Genomic DNA, 27,387 nt, shown 5'->3' with positions numbered 1-27,387 from the left:
CGCAGGGACGTCAGGTGACTTGCCCAAGGTCACTCAGCAAGCAGTTGTCAGAGCTGGGATTAGAACCCAGATCCTTCTGCTCTCTCCACTAGGCCACGCTGCTTCTCTCGCTCCATATTAATAATAATAATGGCATTTATTAAGCGCTTACTATGTGCAGAGCGCTGTTCTAAGCGCTGGGGAGGTTACAAGGTGATGAGGTTGTCCCATGTGGGGCTCCCAGTCTTCATCCCCCTTTTCCAGATGAGGTAACCGAGGCTCAGAGAAGTGAAGTGACTTGCCCAAGGTCACACAGCAGATGTGGCAGAGTCGGCATTTGAACCCACGACCTCTGACTCCAAAGCCCGGGCTCTTTCCACTGAACCACGCTGCTTCTCTGGTGCCTGGGCCCTCCGGGGCGGGAGGTTTTTTAGCGAGCGAGGCGCAGGATAAAGTGACCAGCTTGGGCTGCGGGGCTTACGGCTGCACAGACTGTCAGCTCGTTGTGGGCAGGGAACATGTCTACTAACTCGGTTATATTGGACTCTCCCAAGGGCTTCATAAAAGCGCTGTGCACCTAGGAAGCGCTCAGTAAATACCATTGATTAATACGATGGGTTGATTGATTGATGACCCCGGTACCAACCAACCCCCGTCCCCATCGACCCGAGTGGGAGATGGCCACCAAAGCCCGCAACCAGCTGAGCGGCACTACCCAGAAAGGTGACCTCCACGCTGCCAACTTGGACTTCCCAAGCGCTTAGTACAGTGCTCTGCACACAGTAAGCGCTCAATAAATACGACCGAATGAATGAACGAGGAGCCCAAGGGACCGATTCCTCGGCAGCTGCCGGTATGGGGCCCCCCTTCCGCCCCCAGGTCCTGTAGAGAAGCAGCGTGGCTCAGTGGAAACAGCCCGGGCTTTGTAGTCAAGAGTCATGGGTTCAAATCCCAGCTCCGCCAATTGTCAGCTGTGTGACTTTGGGCAAGTCACTTCTCTGGGCCTCACTTACCTCATCTGTAAAACGGGGGTGAAGACCGTGAGCCCCCCACGGGACAGCCTGATCACCTTGTAACCTCCCCAGCGCTTAGAACGGTGCTTTGCACATAGTAAGCGCTTAATAAATTCATTCATTCATTCAATCGGATTTATTGAGCGCTTACTGTGTGCAGAGCACTGTACTAGGCGCTGGGAAGTACAAGTCGGTAGGGTTGGCGGAGGAATTATTATTATTATTAAGGCAGCGGCGGAGGCCCAAGGCTCCCTTCCTCCCTCCGCCAACGCTCCAGTCTGGAACGAAGCCTGCGCTCCCCTCTGCCCGCCTCTCCCAGGAAGGCCTCCTCCCAATCAATCAATCGTATCTATTGACCGAGAACCAGCGTGGCTCAGAGGAAAGAGCCCGGGCTTTGGAGTCAGAGGTCACGGGTTCAAATCCCGGCTCCGCCAACTGTCAGCTGGGTGACCTTGGGTGAGTCGCTTCACTTCTCTGGGCCTCAGCGACCTCATCTGGAAAATGAGGATGAAGACTGTGAGCCCCCCGTGGGACAACCTGATCACCTTGGAACCTCCCCAGCGCTTAGAACGGTGCTTGGCACATAGTGAGCGCTTAATAAATGCCATTATTATTATTATTGAGCGCTTACCGTGTGCAGAGCACTGGACTAAGCGCTTGGGAAGTCCAAGTTGGCAACGTATAGAGACGGTGGGCTCACAGTCTCGGGTCCAGGACCGGGCGAGCCCCCCCAAGCAGCTTACTTGGCATAGGCTTTCTCCAGCAGGGCACTCCAGAACTCGTTCTGGACGTTGGAGTGGCAGAAGATGAGCTCTCCGTGGATGGTGGGCAGCAGGTCATCGACGACCACGTCCAGCCACTCTCCAAAGCACCAAAATCGGAAGTGGAATATCCCCGCGTAGCACTCCGGCCGCTTCCTGGGGTCCCACTCTTGCTCCTTGGCCTTGGGGATCACCTGCGGAGGGGAAGACGTCGTGGCCCCCGTGGAGAGGGCCCGTTTTACAGGTGACCTCCACGGGCAACTCAACCAACAGAGACTAGCTCTAGTATAATAATAATAATAATAATAATAATAATGATGGCACTTGTTAAGCGCTTACTATGCGCACAGCACTGTTCTAAGCGCTGGGGAGGATACAAGGTGATCAGGTTGTCCCGCTTGGGGCTCACAGTCTTCAGCCCCGTTTTACAGATGAGGTCGCTGAGGCCCAGAGAAGTGAAGCGACTCGCCCAAGGTCACACAGCTGACAGTTGGCAGAGCCGGGATTTGAACCCATGACCTCTGACTCCAAAGCCCGGGCTCTTTCCTGTCCAGCTCAGGCGGTAGACCGCGAGGCAGCGTGGAAGCAGCACGGCTTAGCGGATAGAGCCCGGGCTTTGGAGTCGGAGGTCATGGGTTCAAATCCCGGCTCCGCCCATTGACAGCTATGTGACTTCACTTCTCTGTGCCTCGGTTCCCTCATCTGTAAAATGGGGATTAAGACCGTGAGCCCCCCGAGGGACAACCTGACCACCTTGTAACCTCCCCATCAATCGTATTTATTGAGTGCTTACTGTGTGCAGAGCACTGTACTAAGCGCTTGAACAGTGCTTTGCACCTAGTAAGTGCTTAATAAATGCCATTATTATTAAAGAGCACAGGCCCGGGAGTCAGAAGGACCTGGGTTCTAATCCCGGCTCTGCCCCTTGCCTGCTGTGTCACCTCTGTTACCTCATCTTTAAAATGGGGATTCACTCATTCAGTCGTATTTATTGAGCGCTTACTGTGTGCAGAGCACTGTACTAAGCGCTTGGGAAGTACAAGTTGGCAACATATAGAGACGGTCCCGATCCAACAGCGGGTTTACAGTCTAGATGAAGACCGTGAGCCCCATGTGGAACAGAGAAGCAGCCCCCTGATAAGCTTGGATCTACCCCAGCACTTGGAACAATGCTTGACTCATTGTAAGCGTTTAAAAAATACCATCATCATCATCATCATCATCTTAATCTCAGGATCGTGGGGTTTAAACCCCATGGTGGGTGTGATTCTTGAGAAGCAGAGCGGTCTCGTGGAAACAGCAAGCACCCTGGGAGTCAGAGGACCTGGGTTCCCATCCCAGCTCTGCCGTCCGTCCGCTGTGTGACCCTGGGCAAGTCACTTCATTTCTCTGTGCCTCAGTTACCTCATCTGGAAAATGGGGATTAAGACTGTGTGCCTCTGGTGGGACGGGGACTGCATCTACCTCAGTACTTACTACAATGCCTGCCACATAGTAAACACTTAAATACCATTTTTAAAAAGAGGTCTTTTAGAATAATAGTAATGGGAATAATAATAACTGTGGCATTTGTTAAGTACTTACTATGTGCCAGGTACTGTATTAAGCACTGGGTTGGATATAAGATAATTGGGTTGGACACCGTCCCTGTCCCACATGGAGCTCAGAGTCTCTATCCCCATTTTACAGATGAGGTAACTGAGGCCCAGAGAATTGAAGTGACTTGCCCAAGGTCACACAGCAAAGGCCTTCCCAGACTGAGCCCCCTCCTTCCTCTCCCCCTCATCCCCATCCCCCGTCTTACCTCCTTCCCCTCCCCACAGCACCTGTATATATGTATATATGTTTGTACCTATTTATTACTCTATTTTACTTGTACATATTTATTCTATTTATTGTATTTTGTTAATATGTTTGGTTTTGTTCTCTGTCTCCCCCTTTTAGACTGTGAGCCCGCTGTTGGGTAGGGACCGTCTCTATATGTTGCCAACTTGTACTTCCCAAGCGCTTAGTACAGTGCTCTGCACACAGTAAGCGCTCAATAAATACGATTGATGATTGATTGATTGGGGTAGATACAAGCTAATCAGGTTGGACCCAATCCCTGTCCTACGTGGTGCTCACAGTCTCAATCCCCATTTTACAGATGACGCAGCTGAGGCCTAGGGAAGTTAAATGACCTGCCCAAGTTCACACAGCGAGCACTTGGCAGAGCCGGGATTAGAATTCAAGTCCTCCGACTCTTGGGACCACGGTCTTTCCACCAGACCATGCCGCTTCTCTAAGGCTCTCACCCTACACCACGTTTCCCTTTCCTGCCCATCTCAGTGGGAAGGGCAAGGAGACACCAGCCACCTTGACTGTAAGCTTGATGCGGGCAGGGAATCATCATCAATCGTATTGATTGAGCGCTTACTGGGTGCAGAGCGCTGGACTAAGCGCTTGGGAAGTACAAGTTGGCAACATATAGAGACAGTCCCTACCCAACAGTGGGCTCACAGTCTAAAAGGGAATGTGGCTGTTATATTGTACTCTCCCAAGCGCTTACTACAGGGCTCCGCACGCAGTAAGTGCTCAATAAACATGACCGGCTACCGCTCTCACGGCCCAGGGCACGCGGCCCAATCGTCCGGAGATACCTTTGTCCAGAGAGAGGGCCGGAGGGCCAGGCAGGAGCAGGCCGCCACGAACCAGCAGTTCCCCAGCTTGCCCTGATGCAAGTCATGAGAGCTGATGCCGTCCACGAACAGGCGCGGGTCCTCACAGATTTCCTGCAGGCAAAGCACACAGTGTCAGCCCCGGCGCCTCCTGAGGGCCTTCTCCGACCAAAAACGGAACCCACTTCATGGAGCGCATCCCGACTCCCAAGCCGGGAGCTTCCAAGAAGGAGAAGGATCACTCCCTCCCATGTGTGGATCCTTTTTGGCACGCAGTAAGCGCCCCCTAAATAGTACCATTCCTGTCTCGTCTTTACGCTGTCGAGTCGTCTCCGACCCACTGCAACACCGCAGACACCTCTCTTCCAGAACGCCCACCTCCATCCGCGATCGTGGTGATGTGATTGTGATGCCAATTTGTACTTCCCAAGCGCTTAGTACAGTGCTCTGCACATAGTAAGCGCTCAATAAATACGATTGATTGATTGATTGATCGCTCAGGTGGTGTATCCGTAGAGTTTTCTTGGTAAAAATCCGCAAGCGGTTTACCACTGCCTCCACACAGCACAGGCTAGTGGGAAGATCCCGGGACCGGGAGTCATTCATTCATTCATTCAATCGTATTTATTGAGTGCTTATTGTGTGCAGAGCACTGTATTAAGCGCTTGGGAAGTGCAAGTTGGCAACACATAGAGATGGGCTCTACCCAACAGCGGGCTCACAGTCTAGAAGGGGGAGACAGACAACACAACAGAACAAGTAGACAGGCGTCAACACCATCGGAATACCTGATCACCTTGTGACCTCCCCAGTGCTTAGAACAGTGCTTTGCACATAGTAAGCGCTTAACAAATACCATCATTATTATTATTATTATTGAGCGATGTGGGCAGAGCACTGCGTACAACAGAGTCAGTAGAAACATTCCCCCTTTTAGACTGTGAGCCCACTGTTGGGTAGGGACTGTCTCTATATGTTGCCAATTTGTACTTCCCAAGCGCTTAGTACAGTGCTCTGCACATAGTAAGCGCTCAATAAATACGATTGATGATGATGATGATCAGAATAGAATTATAGCTATATCCACATCATATTAATAAAATAAATAATAAATACATATAAATATATACAATTAAAATTAATGAATAACCAAAGCCCATGACAAAGGGTGGATGGACAGTGGCAGGGAAAGAGGATGCATGTGTGCACACTCCCCCGCCATCTGCCAGAAAGGCTGCCTGTCTGGGACAAAGCCATCATTTTCTGGGCCCGTCACGAATCCTTCAAGGCCCCCCAGAATTCAGTTTCGTGGATCTTTTCTCCCAGATGGGTCTTTGTGGAGAGGAGAAGCTGAGGTTTTGACCTGGGGTGGCTACTGCGGTGATTTCTACCACAGTTACCCCCCAGGCGCCAGGCTGACACCCATTTCCTAGACTGTGAGCCCACTTTTGGGTAGGGACCATCTCTATATGTTGCCAACTTGTACTTCCCAAGCGCTTAGTACAGTGCTCTGCACACAGTAAGCGCTCAATAAATACGATTGATGATGATGATGATGATTTCCTGGGCAAACTTTAAGGCTAAGGTGAACCACGCAGGCCTGAGCTTCCCCAGCCTCCTCTCCGGGCCCCACTATGGGCTTCGAAGGACTCGGACATCCACCTCCTGCTTAGGCCTTGCTCTGGGACTTCCCGGGCCCAATTCAAGTCCCCCAGTCAAGCCGCTCTCATTCATTCATTCAATCATATTTATTGATAAGTGCTCAATAAATACGACTGATTGATTGCCTACTGTGTGCAGAGCACTGTACTAAACACTTGGGAAGTACAAGTTGGCAACATATAGAGACGGTCCCTACCCAACAACTGGCTCACAGTCTAGAAGGGGGAGATAGAGACGGTCCCTACCCAACAACGGGCTCACGGTCTAGAAGGGGGAGACAGACAACAAAACAAGACATATTGACAAAATAAAATAGAATAGTAAATATGTACAAGTGAAATGAATAGAGTAATAAATCTGTACAAACCTATATACAGGTGCTGCAGGGAGGGGAAGGAGGTAGGGCTGGGGGGATGGGGGGAGAGGAAAGAGGGGGCTCAGTCTGGGAAGGCCTCCTGGAGGAGGTGAGCTCTCAATACCAATCAATCATCATCATCAATCATATTTATTGAGCGCTTACTGTGTGCAGAGCACTGTACTAGGCGCTTGGGAAGTACAAATTGGCAACATGTAGAGACAGTCCCTACCCAACAGTGGGCTCACAGTCTAAAAGGGGGAGACAGAGAACAAAACCAAACATACTAACAAAATAAAATAAATAGAATAGATATGTACAAGTAAAATAAATAAATGAATAGAGTAATAAATATGTACAAACATCTATACATATATACAGGTGCTGTGGGGAAGGGAAGGAGGTAAGATGGGGGGATGAAGAGGGGGAGGAGGGGGAGAGGAAGGAAGGGGCTCAGTCTGGGAAGGCCTCCCGGAGGAGGTGAGCTCAGTAGGGCCTTGTATTTGTATATATTGTATTATAAATCAATCGTATTTATTGAGCGCTTACTGTGTGCAGAGCACTGTACTAAGCGCTCAATAGGATTTATTAAGTGCTTACTATGTGCAAAGCACTGTTCTAAGCGCTGGGGAGGATACAAGGTGCTCAGGTTGTCCCACGGGGGGGCTCACAGTCTTAATCCCCATTTTACAGATGAGGTAACTGAGGTGCAGAGAAGTGACTTGCCCAAAGTCACACAGCTCACAATTGTGAACCCATGACCTCAGACTCCAAAGCCCACGCTCTTTCCACTGAGCCACGTTGCGTTGCATCTCGGGAACGCCGTCCCTGGTCCAGCCCAGGCTGGGAGGAAACCGCCTCGACCAGGGTGACCTGGGCTGGGTCCGAGGGCCCCGAGGAGAATGAGGCGGGACGCTCTGGGCTGAGAGCCGGCCAGAGGAATCCATCTGGAGGATGCGAGCGTGGGCGGCCCAGAGAGCGGACCACCTCCCGCTATGTCTTGGCCAGGACTGGGGACCCGCTGAGGAAACCGGCTCGCCCCAACCTGGCTGTCGGCCGCCTCTCCTGGCTCCCCGTTTGTTTTCCTCGGGACCGGGGTCAGGATGGGCTCCCCCTCGTCCCCCTCTCCATCCCCCCCATCTTACCTCCTTCCCTTCCCCACAGCACCTGTATATATGTTTGTACATATTTATTACTCTATTTATTTTACTTGTACATATCTATTCTATTTATTTTACTTTGTTAGTATGTTTGGTTTTGTTCTCCGTCTCCCCCTTTTAGACTGTGAGCCCACTGTTGGGTAGGGACTGTCTCTATGTGTTGCCAATTTGTACTTCCCAAGCGCTTAGTACAGTGCTCTGCACATAGTAAGCGCTCAATAAATACGATTGATTGATTGACTGATTGATGAACTGAATGTTTCTGTTGAAAAGTGATCCCTCTCTCCCCTCTCCCTTCCTCCTGCTGACACCCATTTCCTAGACTGTGAGCCCACTGCTGGGTAGGGACCGTCTCTCTATGTTGCCAACTTGTACTTCCCAAGCGCTTAGTACAGTGCTCTGCACACAATAAGCGCTCAATAAATACGATCGATGATGATGATGATTCACGCGAGTGCTTCCATTCTCGTGTCAGGGACACGGGGTCGGGGACTGGGAATCAGAGACGCCCGACTTGGGCCCGCTGGAGTCACTTCACACCTCGCCTCTCCTACCACTAACTGCTTCTGGACAGTCGATGCCCAATTGGGGAGATAATAATAATAATTATGGCGGCACTTGTTAAGCGCTTACTATGTGTGAAGCACTGTTCTAAGCGCTGGGGGGGATACAAGGTGATCAGGCTGTCCCACGTGGGGCTCCCAGTCTTAATCCCCATTTTACAGATGAGGCCCAGAGAAGTTAAGTGACTTGCCCGAGGTCACAAAACTGACAAGTGGTGGAGACGGGATAGAACCCATGACTTTTGGCTCCCAATCAATCGTATTTATTGAGTGCTTACTGTGTGCAGAGCACTGTACTAAGCGCTTAAAATGTACTTTTCTCCCCGTCGGGGAATCGAACCCCGGTCTCCCGCGTGACAGGCGGGGATACTCGCCACTATACTAACGAGGAACACAAGCCCGGGCTCTTTCCACTGAGCCACGCTGCTTCTCATTTCCAATCTCTTTTAACCCCTTCTCCCTCCATGCCTTGGTCTCTGGGCCTGGAGGGCCTCCTCCGGGCCGATGTCATGGGGCATCTGGGAAAGGGAGGAGGACAGAGAATTCTTCTCTGGACCAAAGCAGGGATCTGCCTGTGGACGGGATGTCTCACATTTGGCGGGCATTCTGGACACAGGAGACGGGCACGGGGGTGGGCAGAGGTTTGCTCAGCTAGGGGAAGCTGGGCAGGCAAGGGAGAGGTGTTGAGTGGCCTCACGCATACCATAATCCCAAAGTGTCTGTTAGAGGCCAAACACCTCTGTCTTGGCCGGAGGGCAGGGAGGAACCCTCATAAAAAAACCCCAAACCCCAGGGAAACATCGGCCTGGAGGAAGCCCTCCAGGCCCAGAGACCAAGGCATGGACGGAGAAGGGGCTGAAAGAGATTGGAAATGAGAAGCAGCGTGGCTCAGTGGAAAGAGCCCAGGCTTGGGAGCCAAAAGTCATATATATAAGGGGGAGACAGAGAACAAAACATATTAACAAAATAAAATAAATAGAATAGATATATGACTTAGTAAGAAGAACAACATCTAGACTGTGAGCCCGCTGCTGGGTAGGGACCGTCTCTCTATGTTGCCAACTTGGACTTCCCAAGCGCTCAGTACAGTGCTCTGCACACCGTAAGCGCTCAATAAAGACGATTGACTGAATGAATGGGCCCGGAAGTCGGAGGACCTGGGTTCGAATCCTAGCTTCACCACTTGCCTGCAGTGTGACTTTGGGCATATGACTTCACTTCTCTGGGCCTCAATTTCCCCAAACAGGAATTCAGTGTCTGTTCTCCCTCCTATTGAGACTGTGAGCCCCTGTGGACAGAGACTCCGTCTGACCCGTCTGAGCAGTGCCTGTCACACAGTAAGCTGGAATTGATATAAATAACAACACAGCATTATTACATGGTCATAATTATGGTATTTGCTAAGCGCCGACAGTGCCAAGCGCTGTTCTAAGCTCTGGACTAGACACAAGTTAATCAGGTTGGACACAGTCCCCGTCCCTCACTCTTAATCCCCATTTTTGACAGATGAGGTGACTTGTGCAAGGTCACAGAACAGACAAGTGGTGGAGCTGGGATTAGAACCCATGATCTTTTGGCTCCCAGGCATTGCTCGATCCACTACACCATGTAAGCACTAACAACTACCATTAAAAACAAAACGAAAACCACAACAAAACCCTCACTCCAGCCCCTCTGGACCAGACCAGTCAAAACTTGGCAGAAAGCTGGTTCCCTGAGTCCCCAGGGCCGGAGCACATGAGTTGGAAGCCTGGCCGGACTGTAGCCATCCCACCAGACCAGTAGTCAATAAAACATATTTACTGAGCACTTACCATGTGCAGAGCACTGTACTAAGCGCTTGGAAGAGTTGGGAGAGTACAATATAAAAACCATACATGTTCCCTGCCCACAACGAGCTTACATTCTGGTTTGCAGGACTGCTCGGGAAGAAGATTTTCCCAACACCCGTTCCACCAACTCACAAATTTGCCTTGAGAAACGATTATATTCATTCATTCATCAACCGCATTTATTGAGCTCTGTGTGCACAGCACTGTACTAACCACTTGGACGAGTTGGGAGAGTACAATATACAAACTTACATGTTCCCTGCCCACAACGAGCTTACATTCTGGTTTGGAGGACTGCTCGGGAAGAAGATTTTCCCAGCACCCGTTCCACCAACTCACAAATTTGCCTTGAGAAACGATTATATTCATTCATTCATCAACCACATTTATTGAGCTCTGTGTGCAGAGCACTGTACTAAGTACCTGGGAAGTACGAATCGGCAACATATATCGATGGTCCCTATCCAACAATGGGCTCAAAGTCTAGAATGGGGAGACGGACGACAAAACAAAACAAGTAGACAGGTGTCAATACCATCAGAATAAATAGTTATGGCTATATACTCATCATTAATAAAATATAGTAAATATGTACAAATAAAATAGAGTAATAAATATGTACAAATATATACAAGTGCTGTGGGGAGGGAAAGGGGGTAGGGCGGGGGTACGATGGGGAGGGGAGGAGGAGAGGGAAAAGTGGGGGTTCAGTCTGGGGGTGATGATGGTATTTGTTAAGCTCTTACTATGTACCAGGCACTGTACTAAGCACTGTGTTGGACACAAGCAAATTGGGCTGGACACAGTCCCTGTCCCACATAGGGCTCACAGTCTCCATCCCCATTTACAGATGAGGTAACTGAGGCCCAGAGAAGTGAAGTGACTTCCTGAAGGTCACACAGCAGACAAGTGGTGGAGTCAGGATTAGAACCCATGATCTTCTGACTCCCATGCTCTATCCACTATGCCATGCTGTGAGCCCCATAATAACAATAACAAGAATAATGGCACACGTTAAGCACTTACTACGTGCAAAGCACTGTTCTAAGCGCTGGGGAGGATACAAGATGATCAGGTTGTCTCACATGGGGCTCACAGTCAGACTGAGCCCCCTCCTTCCTCTCCCCCTCTCCCTACCTGCTTCCTTTCCCCACAGCACCTGTATATATGTATATATGTTTGTACGTATTTGTACGTATTACTCTATTTTACTTGTACATATCTATTCTATTTTATTTTGTTAATATGTTTTGTTTTGTTCTCTGTCTTCCCCTTGTATATACGTTTGTACATATTTGTACGTATTACTCTATTTTACTTGTACATATCTATTCTATTTATTTTATTTTGTTAATATGTTCTGTCTTGTTCTGTCTCCCCCTTATATATGTTTGTACATATTTGTACGTATTACTCCATTTATTTTACTTGTACATATCTATTCTATTTATTTTTTGTTAATATGTTTTGTTTTGTTCTCTGTCTCCCCCTTATATGTTTGTACATATTTGTATGTATTACTCTATTTATTTTACTTGTACATATCTATTCTATTTATTTTATTTTAATGTTTTGTTTTGTTCTCTGTCTCCCCCTTATATATATATATATATTTGTACATAGTACTCTATTTATTTTATTTGTACATATCTATTCTATTTATTTTATTTTGTTAATATGTTTTGTTTTGCTCTCTGTCTCCCCCTTATATATATGCTTGCACATATTTGTACGTATTACTCTTTTACTTGTACATATCTATTCTATTTATTTTATTTTGTTAATATGTTTTGTTTTGTTCTGTCTCCCCCATGTTTGTACATATTTGTACATATTACTCTATTTTACTCATACATATCTATTCTATTTATTTTATTTTGTTAATATGTTTTGTTTTGTTCTCTGTCTCCCCCTTGTATATATGTTTGTACATATTTGTATGTATTACTCTATTTTACTTGTACATATCTATTCTATTTATTTTATTTTGTTAATATGTTTTGTTTTGTTCTCTGTCTCCCCCTTGTATATATGTTTGTACATATTTGTACGTATTACTCTATTTTACTCATACATATCTATTCTATTTATTTTACTTTATTAACATGTTTTGTTCTCTGTCTCCCCCTTATATGTTTGTACATATTTGTACATATTACTCTATTTTACTTGTACATATCTATTCTATTTATTTTATTTTGTTAATATGTTTTGTTTTGTTCTCTGTCTCCCCCTTATATATATGCTTGTACATATTTGTACGTATTACTCTATTTTACTTGTACATATCTATTCTATTTATTTTATTTTGTTAATATGTTTTGTTCTCTGTCTCCCCCTTGTATATATGTTTGTACATATTTGTACGTATTACTCTATTTTACTTGTACATATTTATTCTATTTATTTTATTTTGTTAATTTGTTTTGTTTTGTTCTCTGTCTCCCCCTTGTATATATGTTTATACATATTCGTACGTATTACTCTATTTTACCTGTACATATCTATTCTATTTATTCTATTTTGTTAATATGTTTTGTTCTCTGTCTCCCCCTTGTATATATGTTTGTACATATTTGTACGTATTACTCTATTTTACTTGTACATATCTGTTCTATTTATTCTATTTTGTTAATATGTTTGGTTTTGTTCTCTGTCTCCCCCTTCTAGACTGTGAGCCCGCTGTCGGGTAGGGACCGTCTCTCTATGTTGCCAACTTGGACTTCCCAAGCGCTTAGTACAGTGCTCTGCACACAGTAAGCGCTCAATAAATACGATTGATTGATTGATTGATCTGCAACGTGGTGCTGAGGAGGCACACGGAACTGGAGGAAGGGACCGACGGGAACCTCGTCGGCTCTTCCAGGATCGCGGCCAAGCACGCGCTGATGGAGACGGCCCTGACCCGCGTGGTCCTGCCAATGCCTATCCTGGTTCTACCTCCAATCATCATGACGGCACTGGAAAAGACGCCTCTCCCGCAGTCCCGTCCTCGGCTCCTCCATCCCGTGCAAAGCTCCGTGTGCCTTGCCGCCTTTGGATTGGCGCTGCCAATCTCTTCCCTCAGATGTCCGAAATGAGGTGACGGAGGCCCAGAGAAGTTGGTGACTTGCCCAACGTCACACAGCAGGCAAGTGACGGATCCAGGACAGAATTGTTTTGTTGTCTGTCTCCCCGCTTCTAGACTGTGAGCCCGTTGTTGGGTAAGGACTGTCTCTATATGTTGCCAATTTGTACTTCCCAAGTGTGCTCTGCACATCATCATCATCATCATCAATCGTATTTATTGAGCGCTTACTGTGTGCAGAGCACTGTACTAAGCACTTGGGAAGTACAAGTTGGCAACATATAGAGACAGTCCCTACCCAACAGTGGGCTCACAGTAAGCGCTCAATAAATACGATTGAATGAATGAATGAATATTCAACGGACAATTACTCTCCCCCTCCTCAAAGCCTTACTGAAGGCGCAACTCCTCCAAGAAGCCTTCCCCGGCTAGACCATCTTTTCCTCTTCTCCCGTTCCCTTCTGCATCGCCTTGCACTTGGATTGGCAAGCAGCGTGCTTGCAATCCAATTTGGATTAGAGAAGCAGCGTGGCTCGGTGGAAAGAGCCCGGGCTTTGGAGTCAGAGGTCATGGGTTCAAATCCCTGCTCCGCCAATGGTCAGCTGTGAGACTCTGGACAAGTCACTTCACTTCTCTGTGCCTCCGTTACCTCATCTGTAAAATGGGGATTAAGACTGAGGAGCCCCCCGTGGGACAACCTGATCACCTTGTAACCTCCCCAGCGCTTAGAACAGCGCTTTACACATAGTAAGCGCTTAATAAGTGCCATCATTATTATTATTTGCAACCTTTATTCATCCCTCCCTCAGCCCCACAGCACTTATGTACATGACCATAATTTATTTAATGTCTGTCTCCCCCTCTAGACTGTAAGGTCACTGAAGGCAGGAAACTTATCTACCAACTCCTTCAACGTACTTTCCCAAGTGCTTAGTACAGTGCTCTGCACATGGTCAACTCCCAATAAATATGACTGATTCATTAAATGGAAAACCCTTCCTTGAGTCTGCTCCAAATCCCTCCTGCTGCAGTCTCAAAGGCCTCTGCTCTGGGAACTCCTCAGTAGTGGGGGAGAACTATCAGCCACCATCCAGGATGGCTGATATATTGCCAATTTGTACTTCCCAAGCGCTTAGTACAGTGCTCTGCACATAGTAAGCGCTCAATAAATACGATTGATGATGATGATGATCCAGGGCTTAGAACAGTGCTCAGCGCTTAGAACAGTGCTCAGCACAGTGCTTTGCACACAGTAAGCGCTTAACAAATACCATCATCATTATTATTATTATTATATCCTCAGCTCAGGATCCCTCTGGGAGCCTAAGGACCGCTTTCCACCTCCCCTCTGACTCAATGGTGTTTCCAACCCCTGTCCAATCAGATTCTCTCACATCCACCCCAACGCTTAGTACAGTGCTTGGCACATAGTAAGCACTTCACAGACACCACGTCCAACCGGATTCTCTCACATCTACCCCAATGCTTAGTTCGGTGCTTAGCACATAGTAAGCACTTCACAACTACCACGTCGTCGATGATGATGATGATGATGATAATAATAATCATCATCATCAATCGTATTTATTGAGTGCTTACTGTGTGCAGAGCACTGTACTAAGCGCTTGGGAAGTACAAGTTGGCAACATATAGAGACAGTCCCTACCCAACAGTGGGCTCACAGTCTAAAAGATAATAATAATAATATTAATAATAATAATAATAATAATAATGGCATTTATTAAACGCTTACTATGTGCAAAGCACCGTTCTAAGCGCTGCGGAGGTTACAAGGTGATCAGGTTGTCCCACGGGGGGCTCACAGTCTTCATCCCCGTTTTACAGATGAGGTAACCGAGGCCCAGAGAAGTGAAGTGACTTGCCCAAAGTCACACAGCTGACAACTGTGTCACTGTGACAACTAGAGAAGCAGCGTGGCTCAGTGGAAAGAGCACGGGCTTTGGAGTCAGAGGTCATGGGTTCGAATCCCAACTCCACCACATGTCTGCTGTGTGACCTTGGGCAACTCACTTAACTTCTCTGCGCCTCAGTTACCTCATCTGTAAAATGGGGATTAAGACTGTGAGCCCCATGTGGGACAACTTGATCACCTTGCATCACCCCAGCGCTTAGAACAGTGCTCTGCACATAGTAACCGCTTAATAAATGCCATCATTATTATTATTATTATTATAACTGGTGGAGCCAGGATTCGAACCCATGACCTCTGACTCCAAAGCTCTTTCCACTGAGCCACACTGCTTCTCAGAGGGGGCAAGGCTAGCCCAACAGGAAAAAAGACTGCATGGGTCCCTTCTGAGGTTTCTAGAGTAACGACGTTGCCTGTGCCAAGCTGCACTTGAGCTTTCCAGCGAAGAAGCAGCTCTCTCGAGAAGCAGCGTAGCTCAGTGGCAAGAGCCTGGGCTTTGGAGTCAGAGGTCATGGGTTCAAATCCCAGCTCTGCCACTCGTCAGCTGTGTGACTTTGGGCAGGTCACTTCACTTCTCTGCGCCTCGGTTACCTCATCTGTAAAATGGGGATTAGGACTGTGAGCCCCCCGTGGGACAACCTGATCACCTTGCATCCCCCCCCCCAGCGCTTAGAACAGTGCACATAGTAAGCGCTTAACAAATGCCATTATCTTTTAGACTGTGAGCCCACTGTTGGGTAGGGACTGTCTCTATATGTTGCCAATTTGTACTTCCCAAGCGCTTAGTACAGTGCTCTGCACATAGTAAGCGCTCAATACGATTGCTGATGATTGATGATGAAGTCTTGTGGCCCAGTGGATAGAGCACAAGCCTGAGAGTCAGTAAGTAACCCCTGAGTTCAAGTCTTGGGCAAGTCTGCTGTGACCTGGGACAACTTCTCTGCACCTCAGTTACCTCATCTGTAAAGTGGGGATTAAGACTGTGAGCCCCATGTGGGTCGGGTCATGGACTGTGTCCACCCTGGTTAGCTTGAATCTACCCCAGCGCTTCGATCAGTGCCTGGCACACAGTAAGCGCTTTAAAAACCGAGGGCTCCTAAACGCCTCTTGGCCTCTTCAACTGGCGGGGCCTCGAACATGGGGCTGTCTGGGGCTTTGCTCCCTCAGTGAAAGACGATAAACGGTGGACGTTTGCCCAGTGCCGGCTTCTGGGAAGACTGAATAACAACAGTAATAAAACAACAGTAACTATTTGTTAAACAAACACTAGATTCCCCAAACTGGGCTCAGCGCAGTAAACTCCTTATGGGCAGGGATCGGATCTACCAACTCTATTGCTCTGGACCCTCCTAAGGCTCAGTACGGTGCTCTGCACCCCGTAAGTGCTCAATAACCATTGATCGGCTGATGGTTGGATGGGGATGGATCCAAGATAATCAGATTGGACACAGTTCCCGTCCCACACGGGGACTCGGCGAACCAGAATCATTCATTCATTCATTCAATCAATCAATCAATCAATCGTATTTATTGAGCGCTTACTATGTGCAGAGCACTGTCCTAAGCGCTTGGGAAGTACAAGTTGGCAACATATAGAGACGGTCCCTACCCAACAGTGGGCTCACAGTCTAAAAGGGGGAGACAGAGGACAAAACCAAACATACCAACAAAATAAAATAAATAGGATAGAAATGTACAAGTAAAATAAATAAATAGAGTAATAAATACGTACTTCAATATGTAATTCAATCATATTTATTGAGCACTTACTGTGTGCAGGGCACTGTACTAAGCGCTTGGGAAGTACAAATCGGCAACCTGTTCCCTCATCTGTAAAATGGGGATCAAGACTGTGATCACCTTGTATCCTCCCAGCGCTTAGAACAGTGCTTTGCACATAGTAAGCGCTTAACAAATACCGTCATTATTATTAACATATAGAGACGGTCCCCACCCAACAACGGGCTCACAGTCTAGAAGGGGGAGACAGACAACAAAATGAATCAAGTAGACAGGTGTCAATACCATCTAATAAATAGAATTATTGTTATAATTAACACATCATTAATAAAAGGAATAGAGTAATACATATGTACAACTAGACACATGTGCCGTGATGAGGTGGCTCCTCGGGCCCACAAAAGTGAAATGAGTTGCCCGAAGTTCCTGCAGCGGGCAACTGGCAGGGCTGGGATTGGATGATAATGATGATGGCATTTATTAAGCGCTCACTATGTGCAAAGCACTGTTCTAAGCGCTGGGGAGGTTACAAGGCGATCAGGTTGTCCCGGGGGGGCTCACAGTCTTCACCCCCATTTTACAGATGGGGTAACTGAGGCACAGAGAAGTGAAGTGACTTGCCCAAAGTCACTCAGCTGACAACTGGCAGAGCCGGGATTTGAACCCATGACCTCTGACTCCAAAACCCGTGCCCTTTCCACTGAGCCACGCTGCTTCTCCAGTCCCTGTCTCCCGGGGAACCTCGCGATCCCACGCACATCTGCGTAGTGGGGAGAGCCCGGGTCTGGGAATCACAACGTCATGACTTCTAATCCCGCTCCGCCTCTTGTCCGCTGTGTGACCCTGGGCACGTCACTTCACTTCTCCGTGCCTCAGTTCCCTCAACTGCAAAATGGGGATCAAGACTGTGAGCCCCGTGGGGGACACGGACTGTGTCCAACCCGATTTGCTTGTAGCCAACTCAGCGCTTAGAACAGTGCCTGGCACATAGCGCTTAACAAATACCATTATTATTATTATTATTATTATTATTATTATTATTATTATTATCATCATCATCTACCGGCCAGCGGTCCACGCTGGCCCTCAGCTCTGAGGTCCCTAGAGGCCCCCGGGTTGACCGGGCTCAGCGCTGGGCCCCTGGAGGACACAAAATCAACCCCCAAGGCCGAGAGCAGGGAGAGAAAAGGAAAGAGTCATGGTGGGAGCAAGAGTGGGCAGGGCTGGGTATGGAGGGGACACTGCCCTGCGGCAGATGCCACAGCCCTTGGTTTGCACTGTGGTCTCTCAGCATCGCACGTGGTTGGGAGTGACTCTGTCCCACGTGAAAATGTGCCAGGCACTTTCCCCAGCAAGGACTTATCACCCTTTGGGCCCTGGAAATATCCATATAACTCCTCCCTCATCCATTCACTCATTCAGTCATATTTATTGAGTGCTTACTGTGTGCAGAGCGCTCGGGGAAAGTACAATCATCATCATCATCAATCGTATTTATTGAGCGCTTACTATGTGCAGAGCACTGTACTAAGCACTTGGGAAGTACAAATTGGCAACATATAGAGACAGTCCCTACCCAACAGTGGGCTCACAGTCTAAAAGGGGGAGACAGAGAACAAAACCAAACATACTAACAAAATAAAATAGAATAGATATGTACAAGTAAAATAAATAAATAAATGGAGTAATAAATATGTACAAACATATATACATATATACAGGTGATGTGGGGAAGGGAAGGAGGTAAGATGGGGGGATGGAGAAGGGGACGAGGGGGAGAGGAAGGAAGGGGCTCAGTCTGGGAAGGCCTCCTGGAGGAGGTGAGCTCTCAGCAAGGCCTTGAAGGGAGGAAGAGAGCTAGCTTGGCGGATGGGCAGAGGGAGGGCATTCCAGGCCCGGGGGATGGCGTGGGCCGGGGGTCGATGGAGGGACAGGCGAGAACGAGGTACGGTGAGGAGATTAGAGGAGGGTGCGGGCTGGGCTGGAGAAGGAGAGAAGGGAGGTGAGGTAGGAGGGGGCGAGGGGATGGACAGCCTTGAAGCCCAGCCAATCCCTGCCCATAATGAGCTTACAGTCTAGGGGAGGGAGACAGACATTAGGAAAAAATCAATACAATTACAGATATGTACATAAGTGTTATGTGGCTGGGAGGGGGATAGAACAAAGGGAGCAAATCGGGGTAATACAGAAGGGAGTGGGAGAAGAGGAAAGGAGGTCAACTTGTAGTTCCCAAGCGCGTAGTACAGTGCTCTGCACACAGTAAGCGCTCAATAAATACGATTGATTGAGGAGCTTAGTCTGGGAAGGCCTCTTGGAGGAGATGTGGCTTCAGTAAGGCTTGAAAGGGGTAGGGGGAGAGTAATTGCCTGCCAGATTTGAGGAGGGAGGGCATTCCAGTTCAGAGGCAGGTTGTGGGCGAGGGGTCGGAGGCGAGATAGGCTAGATGGAGGCCCACTGAGAAGGTTAGCATTAGAGGAGCGAAGGGTACAGGCTGTGTATGCTACTGTTTATTGTTGCATCGTATTTTCCTAAGCACTTAGTACAATGCTCTGCACACAGTAAGCACTTAATAAATATGATTGAATGAATGAATGTTCCGGACACTGGAAGGAGAGTAGTTAGGTGAGGTAGGAGGGGGCAAGGGGCTGGAGAGCTTTAAAGCCAATGGTGAGGAGTTTTTCTCTGATGTGGAGGTGGATGTTTTCTGAGAAGCAAGGTGACATGAACTTCCCAGGCCTTCCCAGACAGAGCCCCTTCCTTCCTCTCCCCCTTGTCCCCCTCTCCATCCCCCCATCTTACCTCCTTCCCTTCCCCACAGCACCTGTATATATGTATATATGGTTGTACATATTTATTACTCTATTTATTTTACTTGTACATTTCTATCCTTTTTATTTTATTTTGTTGGTATGTTTGGTTCTGTGCTCTGTCTCCCCCTTTTAGACTGTGAGCCCACTGTTGGGTAGGGACTGTCTCTATGTGTTGCCAATTTGTACTTCCCAAGCGCTTAGTACAGTGCTCTGCACATAGTAAGCGCTCAATAAATACGATTGATTGATTGATTGATTGATGAACTGAATGTTTCTGTTGAAAAGTGATCCCTCTCTCCCTTCCTCCTAGATTCCCCAAGCATGAAGCTGGGCCAGGACACAGAGTCCAGTGCAAAATTTCTCTCTCTCTCTTCTGGCCCGCTGACAGAGAGCCCCGGGGATGACTGAAGCAAAGCGCAGAGAGACTCACCCTCCCCATGGCTTCCAGTAAAGCATGCTCGGATGCCAGAGCTGGAGGCTATATGGTTGAGAAAAGATCCCAGATGGGAAGAACAGGGAGTTGGGCAGACTGTGTCCCGTTGTTTTGTTTGGAAAACAGGAGAAAATATGCAGTCACCCTTTAATGAGGGCAAAATGACCTCCCAGGCTGGAGGACATAAGCCCCGAGGGATGTTTACAGCTTGCCTCTAACTCACCCAGTTAGGGCTCCCCTCCCTCCCTGCTTCTTGCTCACAGAAGTCCTTTCTCTGCCTGAAAGCCTTCCCGAGATCATTCATTCAATCTATTTATTGAGCACTTACTGTGTGCAGAGCACTGTACTAAGCGCTTGGGAAGTACAAGTCGGCAACATACAGAGACGGTCCCTACCCAACAACGGACTCACAGTCTAGAAGAGGGAGGCCGACAACAAAACAAAACATGTACACGGGTGTCAAAACCGTCCAAATAAATACAATTATAGTTATAATAAATACAATTATAGCTATAATAAATAGAATTATAGTTACATAATTACAGTTAGAATTGTAGTTAATCCCACCCCGATTCTGGTCCCTTCCAACTCCTTCAAAAATATGTCCGCATTACAGAAGAATCTCAGTTCTTGTGCCACTCTAATGGATTCTGCAGTGTGGATTAGTGGATAGAGCACAGTCCTGGGGGTCAGAAGGACCTGGGTTCTAATCCTGACTCCACCACGTGTCTGCTGTTGGACCCTGGGGAAGTCACTTCACTTCTCTGGGCCTCAGTTAACTCATCCGTAAAATGGGGTTTAAGACTTTGGGTCCCATGTGGGACAGGGACTGTGTCCAACTTGATCTGTATCTACCCTAGTATTTAGCACAGTGTCCGGAACACTCATTCATTCAATCATATTTATTAAGTGCTTACTGTGTGCAGAGCATTGTACTAAATGCTTAGGATAATACAATGCAACAATAAACAGTAGCATACCCCGCCCACAAAGAGTTCACCGTCTAGACTGGAGGAGACAGACATCAATACAAATAAATAAAATTACAGATAAGTACATAAGTGTTTTGGGGCTAGGACGGGGGAAGAGCAAAGGGATAAATAAAATTACAGAATTTACATAAGTACTTTGGGGCTGGGAGCGGGGAAGAGCAAAGGGAGCAAGTCAGGGCAATGCGGAAGGGAGTGGGAGATGAGGAAAAGTGGGGCTTAGTCTGGGAAGGCCTCTTGGAGGCAATTTTGAAGTAGGGAGAGTCATTGTCTGATGGATTAGAGGAGGGAGAGCAATCCAGGCCAGAGGCAGGACATGAGTTAGGAGTCAGGGGAGGAAATGGAGGCACAGTGAGGACTTTAGCAGCGGCAGAGGAGTGCGCAGGCTGGGTTGGAGGTAGGAGGGGGTGAGGTGATGGAGAGCTTTGAAGCCAATGGAGAGTAGTTTCTGTTTGATATGGAGACGGATGGGCCACCACAGAACACAGAAAGGGCTTAACAGATACCTTTAAGAAAAGAAAAAATATCAAACTGGGGCTACAGTGGGCACCTGACCAATCAATCCTGCCCACCCTGAGACTGGCATGGGACGGCCTCATGTGGGACAGGGACTGGGCCTGGTCTGGTTCTCTTGTATCATCTCCAGGGCTTCGCACATAGTCAGCATGGGATGAATACCACCATTTTTATCACTGATTCTCATGATTGCCATTAAACTCACTGGGGAAGAGATGAGAAAGGGAAAAAGGACAGAAAGAAAGCCCAGATTCCATTCATTCAATCGTATTTATTGAGCGCTTACTGTGTGCAGAGCACTGACGACAGAGCAAGCAGGCACTGGAGTCTAACCAATAAATGCTTCTTACTGGGGCTCCTCACTGGTCCTTGATGCCTTCGCTCTGAGCAGGGATTCTTCTATGGGCCTGGGGGGGATGTTGGAGACCCCCAAGTCATGACAGCTTCGTTTCATGCTTGCTTCTGGATCCCAAACCTGAACTTCACCACTCCCTTTCTAAAACCCTCTCCTCCATCCATCTTCCCCATCTCCATCGGCCCCTGAAGCTCACAAAGTTACCAACCTCTCCTTTTTTTTCTTCTGGTACTTGTTAAGCAATTAGCACATGCCAGGCACTGTATTAAGCACCGGAACAGATACAAGCTAAACATATTGGACACAGTCCGTGTCCCTTACGGGGCTCATTTCGCAGAAGAGGGAGCTAATGCACGGAGAAGCAACTTGCCCAAGATCACACAACAGACACGTGGCAGAGCCAGGATTAGAATCTAGGCCACGCTGCTTCTCTACTTAGAAGCAGCGTGGCTCAGTGGAAAAAGCCCGGGCTTGGGAGACAGAGGTCATGGGTTCAAATCCCAGCTCCACCGCCTGTCAGCTGTGTGACTTTGGGCAAGTGACTTAACTTCTCTGTGCCTCAGTTACCTCATCTGTAAAATGGGGATTAAGACTGTGAGTCCTATGTGGGGCAACCTGATCACCTTGTATCCTCCCCAGTGCTTTGAACAGTGTTTTGCAGTTAGTAAGCGCTTAACAAATGCCATCATTATTATTACTATTATTATTATTACTCACAACAAACTCCTTCTCCCCCACCAACCCACTGTATCTCTGCTCTCTCCACCTCCTCCTCTAAGCGTTCCTCAATCAATACACAATGTCCCAAGTTATATCAATCCAACAGGCACCTCTAATACACCACTGTGGTTTTTTAATAGCATTTATTAAGCACTTACTATGTGCAAAGCACTGTTCTAAGCGCTGGGGGGTTACAATAACCATCCTCAACAGTTGGGTATATTCAATTGCAAACTCAGTGATTTCTTTCTGATATTCCTTCCTGACTTGATGCCCTGTCTGATCCTTGCTCTCCCAACTGCCGCCACCATCTGTAAAACCCTTTCGTCTCCCTCCCCCATTTGACTGATTGCTCCTTGTGGGCCGGGACCATGTCTACAGTGCTCTAATAATAACCATGGTATTTACTGAGTGCTTACTATGTGCCAAGCACTGTTCTGAGCGTTGAGGTGGATACAAGGTAATCAGGTTGTCCCGCGTGTGACTCACAGTCTTAATCTCCATTTTACAGGTGAGGCACAGAGAAGTGAAGCCACTTGCCCAAGGTCACACAGCACAAAAGTGGCAAAGCAGGGATTAGAACCCACATCCTGACTCCCAAGCCCAGGCTCTTGCCACTAGGCCATGCTGCTTCACACAGGAAGTGCTCAATAAATACCACTGATTGATTGGTTCTTTGGTACTTTTCTGAGCACTTTCTACCATGCCGCACACTCAGCTGGTGCTCAATAAACGTGGCTACTCCCACTGTTCTGGGGAGAGAGGTCTCACCGATGAGGACGGTGCCTGAGAGGGTCCTGGGGGGGTCCTGGGGGGTCAGTGGGCCCCGGACACACCCTCGAGGTGGGCCCAGAATGGGGAGGGGGGCAGGGGTGGGTTAGAGGGGGTAAGGGGCCAGTAGGAGCTTAACAAATACCATAAGTAATGTCATCAAGATTATCATTATTACTGGTATTCCTGGATTCCTGGCCCTGGTTTTCGATACCCTGCCTCAGCCCCAAGTCTCGGGGTAGGGAGTAGGGAGGGGGCTGCGATCCGGCACCCCACTGTGACCTGAGCTGGTGTGTTGGGGGGGCCACTGCACCAAGTGGACTCACCCCAGGAAGTGGGTGCTTGGTGTTGGGGGCGGGGGAACAGTTGGGATGGAAGAGTAGGGAGAAAGGAGGCAGAGAGACAGAGGGACAGGGATAGAGAGATGGGGGAGACACCGAGGGGGAGGGGGAAGGGGGCAGAGGGATGGGGAAGGGGAAAAAGGGAGGGGAAAGGGAGAGGGGAAGGAAAAGGGAGAGGGGAAGGAAAAGGGAGAGGGGAAGGAAAAGGGAGAGGGGAAGGAAAAGGGAAAGGGAAAAGGGAGAGGGGAAAGGGAGAGGGGAAAGGGAGAGGGGAAAGGGAGAGGGGAAAGGGAGAGGGGAAAGGGAGAGGGGAAAGGGAGAGGGGAAAGGGAGAGGGGAAAGGGAGAGGGGAAAGGGAGAGGGGAAAGGGAGAGGGGAAAGGGAGAGGGGAAAGGGAGAGGGGAAAGGGAGAGGGGAAAGGGAGAGGGGAAAGGGAGAGGGGAAAGGGAGAGGGGAAAGGGAGAGGGGAAAGGGAGAGGGGAAAGGGAGAGGGGAAAGGGAGAGGGGAAAGGGAGAAGGGAAAGGGAGAAGGGAAAGGAGAGGGGGAGGGAGAGGGGAAAGGGAAAGGGGGAGGGAAAGGGGGAGGGAAAGGGGGAGGGAAAGGGGGAGGGAAAGGGGGAGGGAAAGGGGGAGGGAAAGGGGGAGGGAAAGGGGGGAGGGAAAAGGGGAAAGGGAGAGGGGAAGGGGGAAGGGGGGAAAGGGAGAGGAGAGGGGGAAAGGGAGAGGGGAGAAGGGAAAAGGGAGAGGGGAGAAGAGAAAAGGGAGAGGGGAGGGGGAAAGGGAGAGGGGAGAAGGGAAAAGGGAGAGGGGAGGGGGGAAAGGGAGAGGGGAGAAGGGAGAGGGGAGCAGGGAGAGGGGAGAAGGGAGAGGGAGAGGGGAGAAGGGAAAGGGAGAGGGGAGAAGGGAAAGGGAGAGGGGAGAAGGGAAAGGGAGAGGGGAGAAGGGAACGGGAGAGGGGAGAAGGGAAAGGGAAAGGGGAGAGAGAGAGCAGAGAGAGTTGGGAGAGAGAGGGGGGAGAGAGGGAGAAGAATGGAGCAGAGAAGAGTAGGGCTCCCCAGGATTCCCTGGCCTAGTTGCTGGCATCAGAAAGCTTCCCTGACTGAGAGTCCTTCTGGAGCTGCTGCTCCCTCGCTAACCCCAACTGTTGCGACCCACCCAAGACCCGGAGCCAAATCAAACTCTCCCCACAGCTTGAGACCTGTTCCAGCAGCGGCAGGAAGGTCCTGGGGCTGGGGGCGGGCGGCGAGAGGCCAGGGGAAATCACAGGTTAGATTGCTGCTTTTTCTGCAAACTTTCTTATTCCACTGTCTGGGATCCAGGAGGTCTCCCTGAGGGAGGGGACTGGCGAAGGTGCAGACCGGCGTTGATTTCCCCCTCAACATCCCCTACCCCTGCAAGCCAGGGTCCCAGCCTGGGACTCTCCTCCCTCAGTGAACAGCCGGGCCAGGGTAAAATGTGGGTCAGCGGCACCTCTCTGTGACCCAGACTGCGGCCTTGGGTAACAATAAGGCAAAAGAGAGAGAAAAATGTGGAAACACATAAGAGTCAGTCAGTCAATCTTATTTATTGAGCACTTACTGTGGCAGAGCACTGTACTACACGCTTGGGAGAGTTCAATATAACAGTAAACAGATTCTCTGCCCAAAATGAGCTTACGGTCCAGAGGGGGAGACAGATATTAATAAGAGTCCAAGAGGATGAACATCAGATAGACAACTAGCAGAACTCAAAGCAGCATGGACTAGTTGGAAAGGACCAGGGACCTGAGTTTAATAATGATAATGGCATTTATTAAGCGCTTACTATGTGCAAAGCACTGTTCTAAGCGCTGGGGAGGTTACAAGGTAATCAGGGTGTCCCACCGGGGGCTCACAGTCTTAATCCCCATTTTGCAGATGAGGGAACTGAGGCACAGAGGAGTTAAGTGACTTGCCCAAAGTCACACAGCTGACAATTGGTGGAGCAGGGATTTGAACCTATGACCTCTGACTCCAAAGCCCGTGCTCTTTCCACTGAGCCACGCTGCTTTAATCCAGGCTCTGCCGCTTATCTGCTGTGTGACCTTGGGTGAATCACTTCACTTCTCTGGGCCTTGGTTCCCTCATCTGCAAAATGGGGATTCAATACCTGTTCTCTCACACTGAAACCCCGACGTGGGACGTGATTACATTGTATCTACCCCAGTGCTTGGCACATGGTGAGCACTTAACAAATACTACGATTATTATTAGAACACACCATGGGTTCAGGAGGGGATTAGATGCATCCCTGGGCTCCTAGAGAAAAGGTGAGGGATCAAGAGAGAAAAGTAGGGATGTGAGGGGCCATCTGAAGATAGACTTCCAGGAGGGCAACCCAATTGGAGACAGAATCTGTGGTTGGATGGACTAAAGGTCTACTTCCTACCTGCGTACTCTTTCCCAGAGCTCTGCACACAGTAAGCACTTGATAAATGCTATTACTACTACTACTACTACTACTACTACTACTACTAGGAAGGCCTCTCCTCCAAGAGGAGAGTTTGAGTTTGTAACTCAAAGAGCCAAATGCTTAACTAAAGGCAAACAAAGCTTGGTTTATGTGCACATACTTGTATGCGCAACAGTATTGAAATCTGATTTCAACAAATTCCGCACCTACCAATTTGTTGAAGTGACATGATTCCAAATGGGATTCAACTGGAATATGCATTTAGATCATCTCTGAGCATCTGATACAAAAACTGCCCCCACTGAAATCTATCCAATGCTTTGATGGCAAAGAATAAGAACACATAAGAACACAAGGATAAGAAACAAGGCCTCTCCTCCAAGAGGCCTTCCCTGACTAAACCCCCCTTTCCTCTTCTCCCACTCCCTCACCCTGACTTGCTCCCTTTGTTCATCCCGCACCCAGCATTTATGTACGTTTCTGTAATTTATTTATTTATATTAATGTCTGCCTCCCCCACTCTAGACTGTAAGCTTGCTGTCAGCAGGGAATGTGTCTGTTTGCTGTATTGTATTCTCCGCAGAGCTTCGTAGAGTGCTCTGCACACAGTAGGTGCTCAATAAATATGATTGAATGAATACTACTACTATTCCCCAGCCCAGTGCTGCCCTGGTCTGACACCCCTAATCGGTTACTCCCAACAGCGGCCGGACTACTGCATCCAGGGGTCTTACAAGAGACACCCCCAGTCCCCCGACCCCTCAACTAGCCAGGCCCGCCCAGGGGCCTTCAGGTGGAGGATGCAGGGGCTGCCGGGACCTTTACAGCCAGGATAAGTCGTGCACAAGTGTGCTCCTTGGCAGGGATCCTCAACAGCAAAGCCCAGGTCAAGGGGAGGGAATGAACCAGCCTCTTTTCTTGGCAGGGCGGACAAGTGGCTCTCGAAACATCAATAATAATAACGGCGGCATTCGTTCAGCGCTTTCTATGTGCCAGTCACTGTACTAACCTCTGGGGTGGATACGAACAAATCAATTTGGACACAGTCCCTGTCCTGTGTGGGGCTCACAGTCTCAACCCCCATTTAACAAAGGCTGCAAGCCGCCTTCCTCCTAGTCTCCGTCTGGGCCGGCCTTTAATCCAGAGGTTACGCAGAGGAGGAGGGCTTTTGGCAGGGTTTGGAGGTCAGTCCTACGGTTGCCAACCAGACATCTGCCCCTGAGCTGTCTTCTGCTCTCTACCTGCCTCCCCTGGACTCTCCTCTGTCTGGGCGGAAAGATTGCCAAGAATGTGTAATCCCGCA

At 48.7% G+C, this 27,387-nt stretch overlaps 1 protein-coding gene and 1 non-coding gene across 3 annotated transcripts in view; both read right to left on the bottom strand.

Moving 5' to 3' along the window:
* The window catches only part of CAPN6 (calpain 6), an 89,522-nt gene that overhangs the window by 20,664 nt on the left and 41,471 nt on the right, over positions 1 to 27,387 (bottom strand). For both annotated transcript variants that reach the window (XM_038748104.1, XM_038748103.1), the window contains exons 3-4: positions 4,393 to 4,524; positions 1,736 to 1,947 (exon numbers count right to left, since the gene is read on the bottom strand). In XM_038748104.1, coding sequence (XP_038604032.1) covers positions 1,736 to 1,947; positions 4,393 to 4,524 — 344 coding nt within the window. The remainder of the gene's footprint in view (positions 1 to 1,735; positions 1,948 to 4,392; positions 4,525 to 27,387) is intronic.
* Positions 8,470 to 8,541, bottom strand: TRNAD-GUC. The gene has a single exon. It is a non-coding gene; the product is annotated as a tRNA-Asp (tRNA).

This window comes from Tachyglossus aculeatus, chromosome 6, assembly GCF_015852505.1.
Source record: "Tachyglossus aculeatus isolate mTacAcu1 chromosome 6, mTacAcu1.pri, whole genome shotgun sequence".
NCBI classification, from domain to species: domain Eukaryota; kingdom Metazoa; phylum Chordata; class Mammalia; order Monotremata; family Tachyglossidae; genus Tachyglossus; species Tachyglossus aculeatus.
Note: the sequence above shows the minus strand (reverse complement) of the source record. Positions and strands in the feature narration are given on the sequence as shown.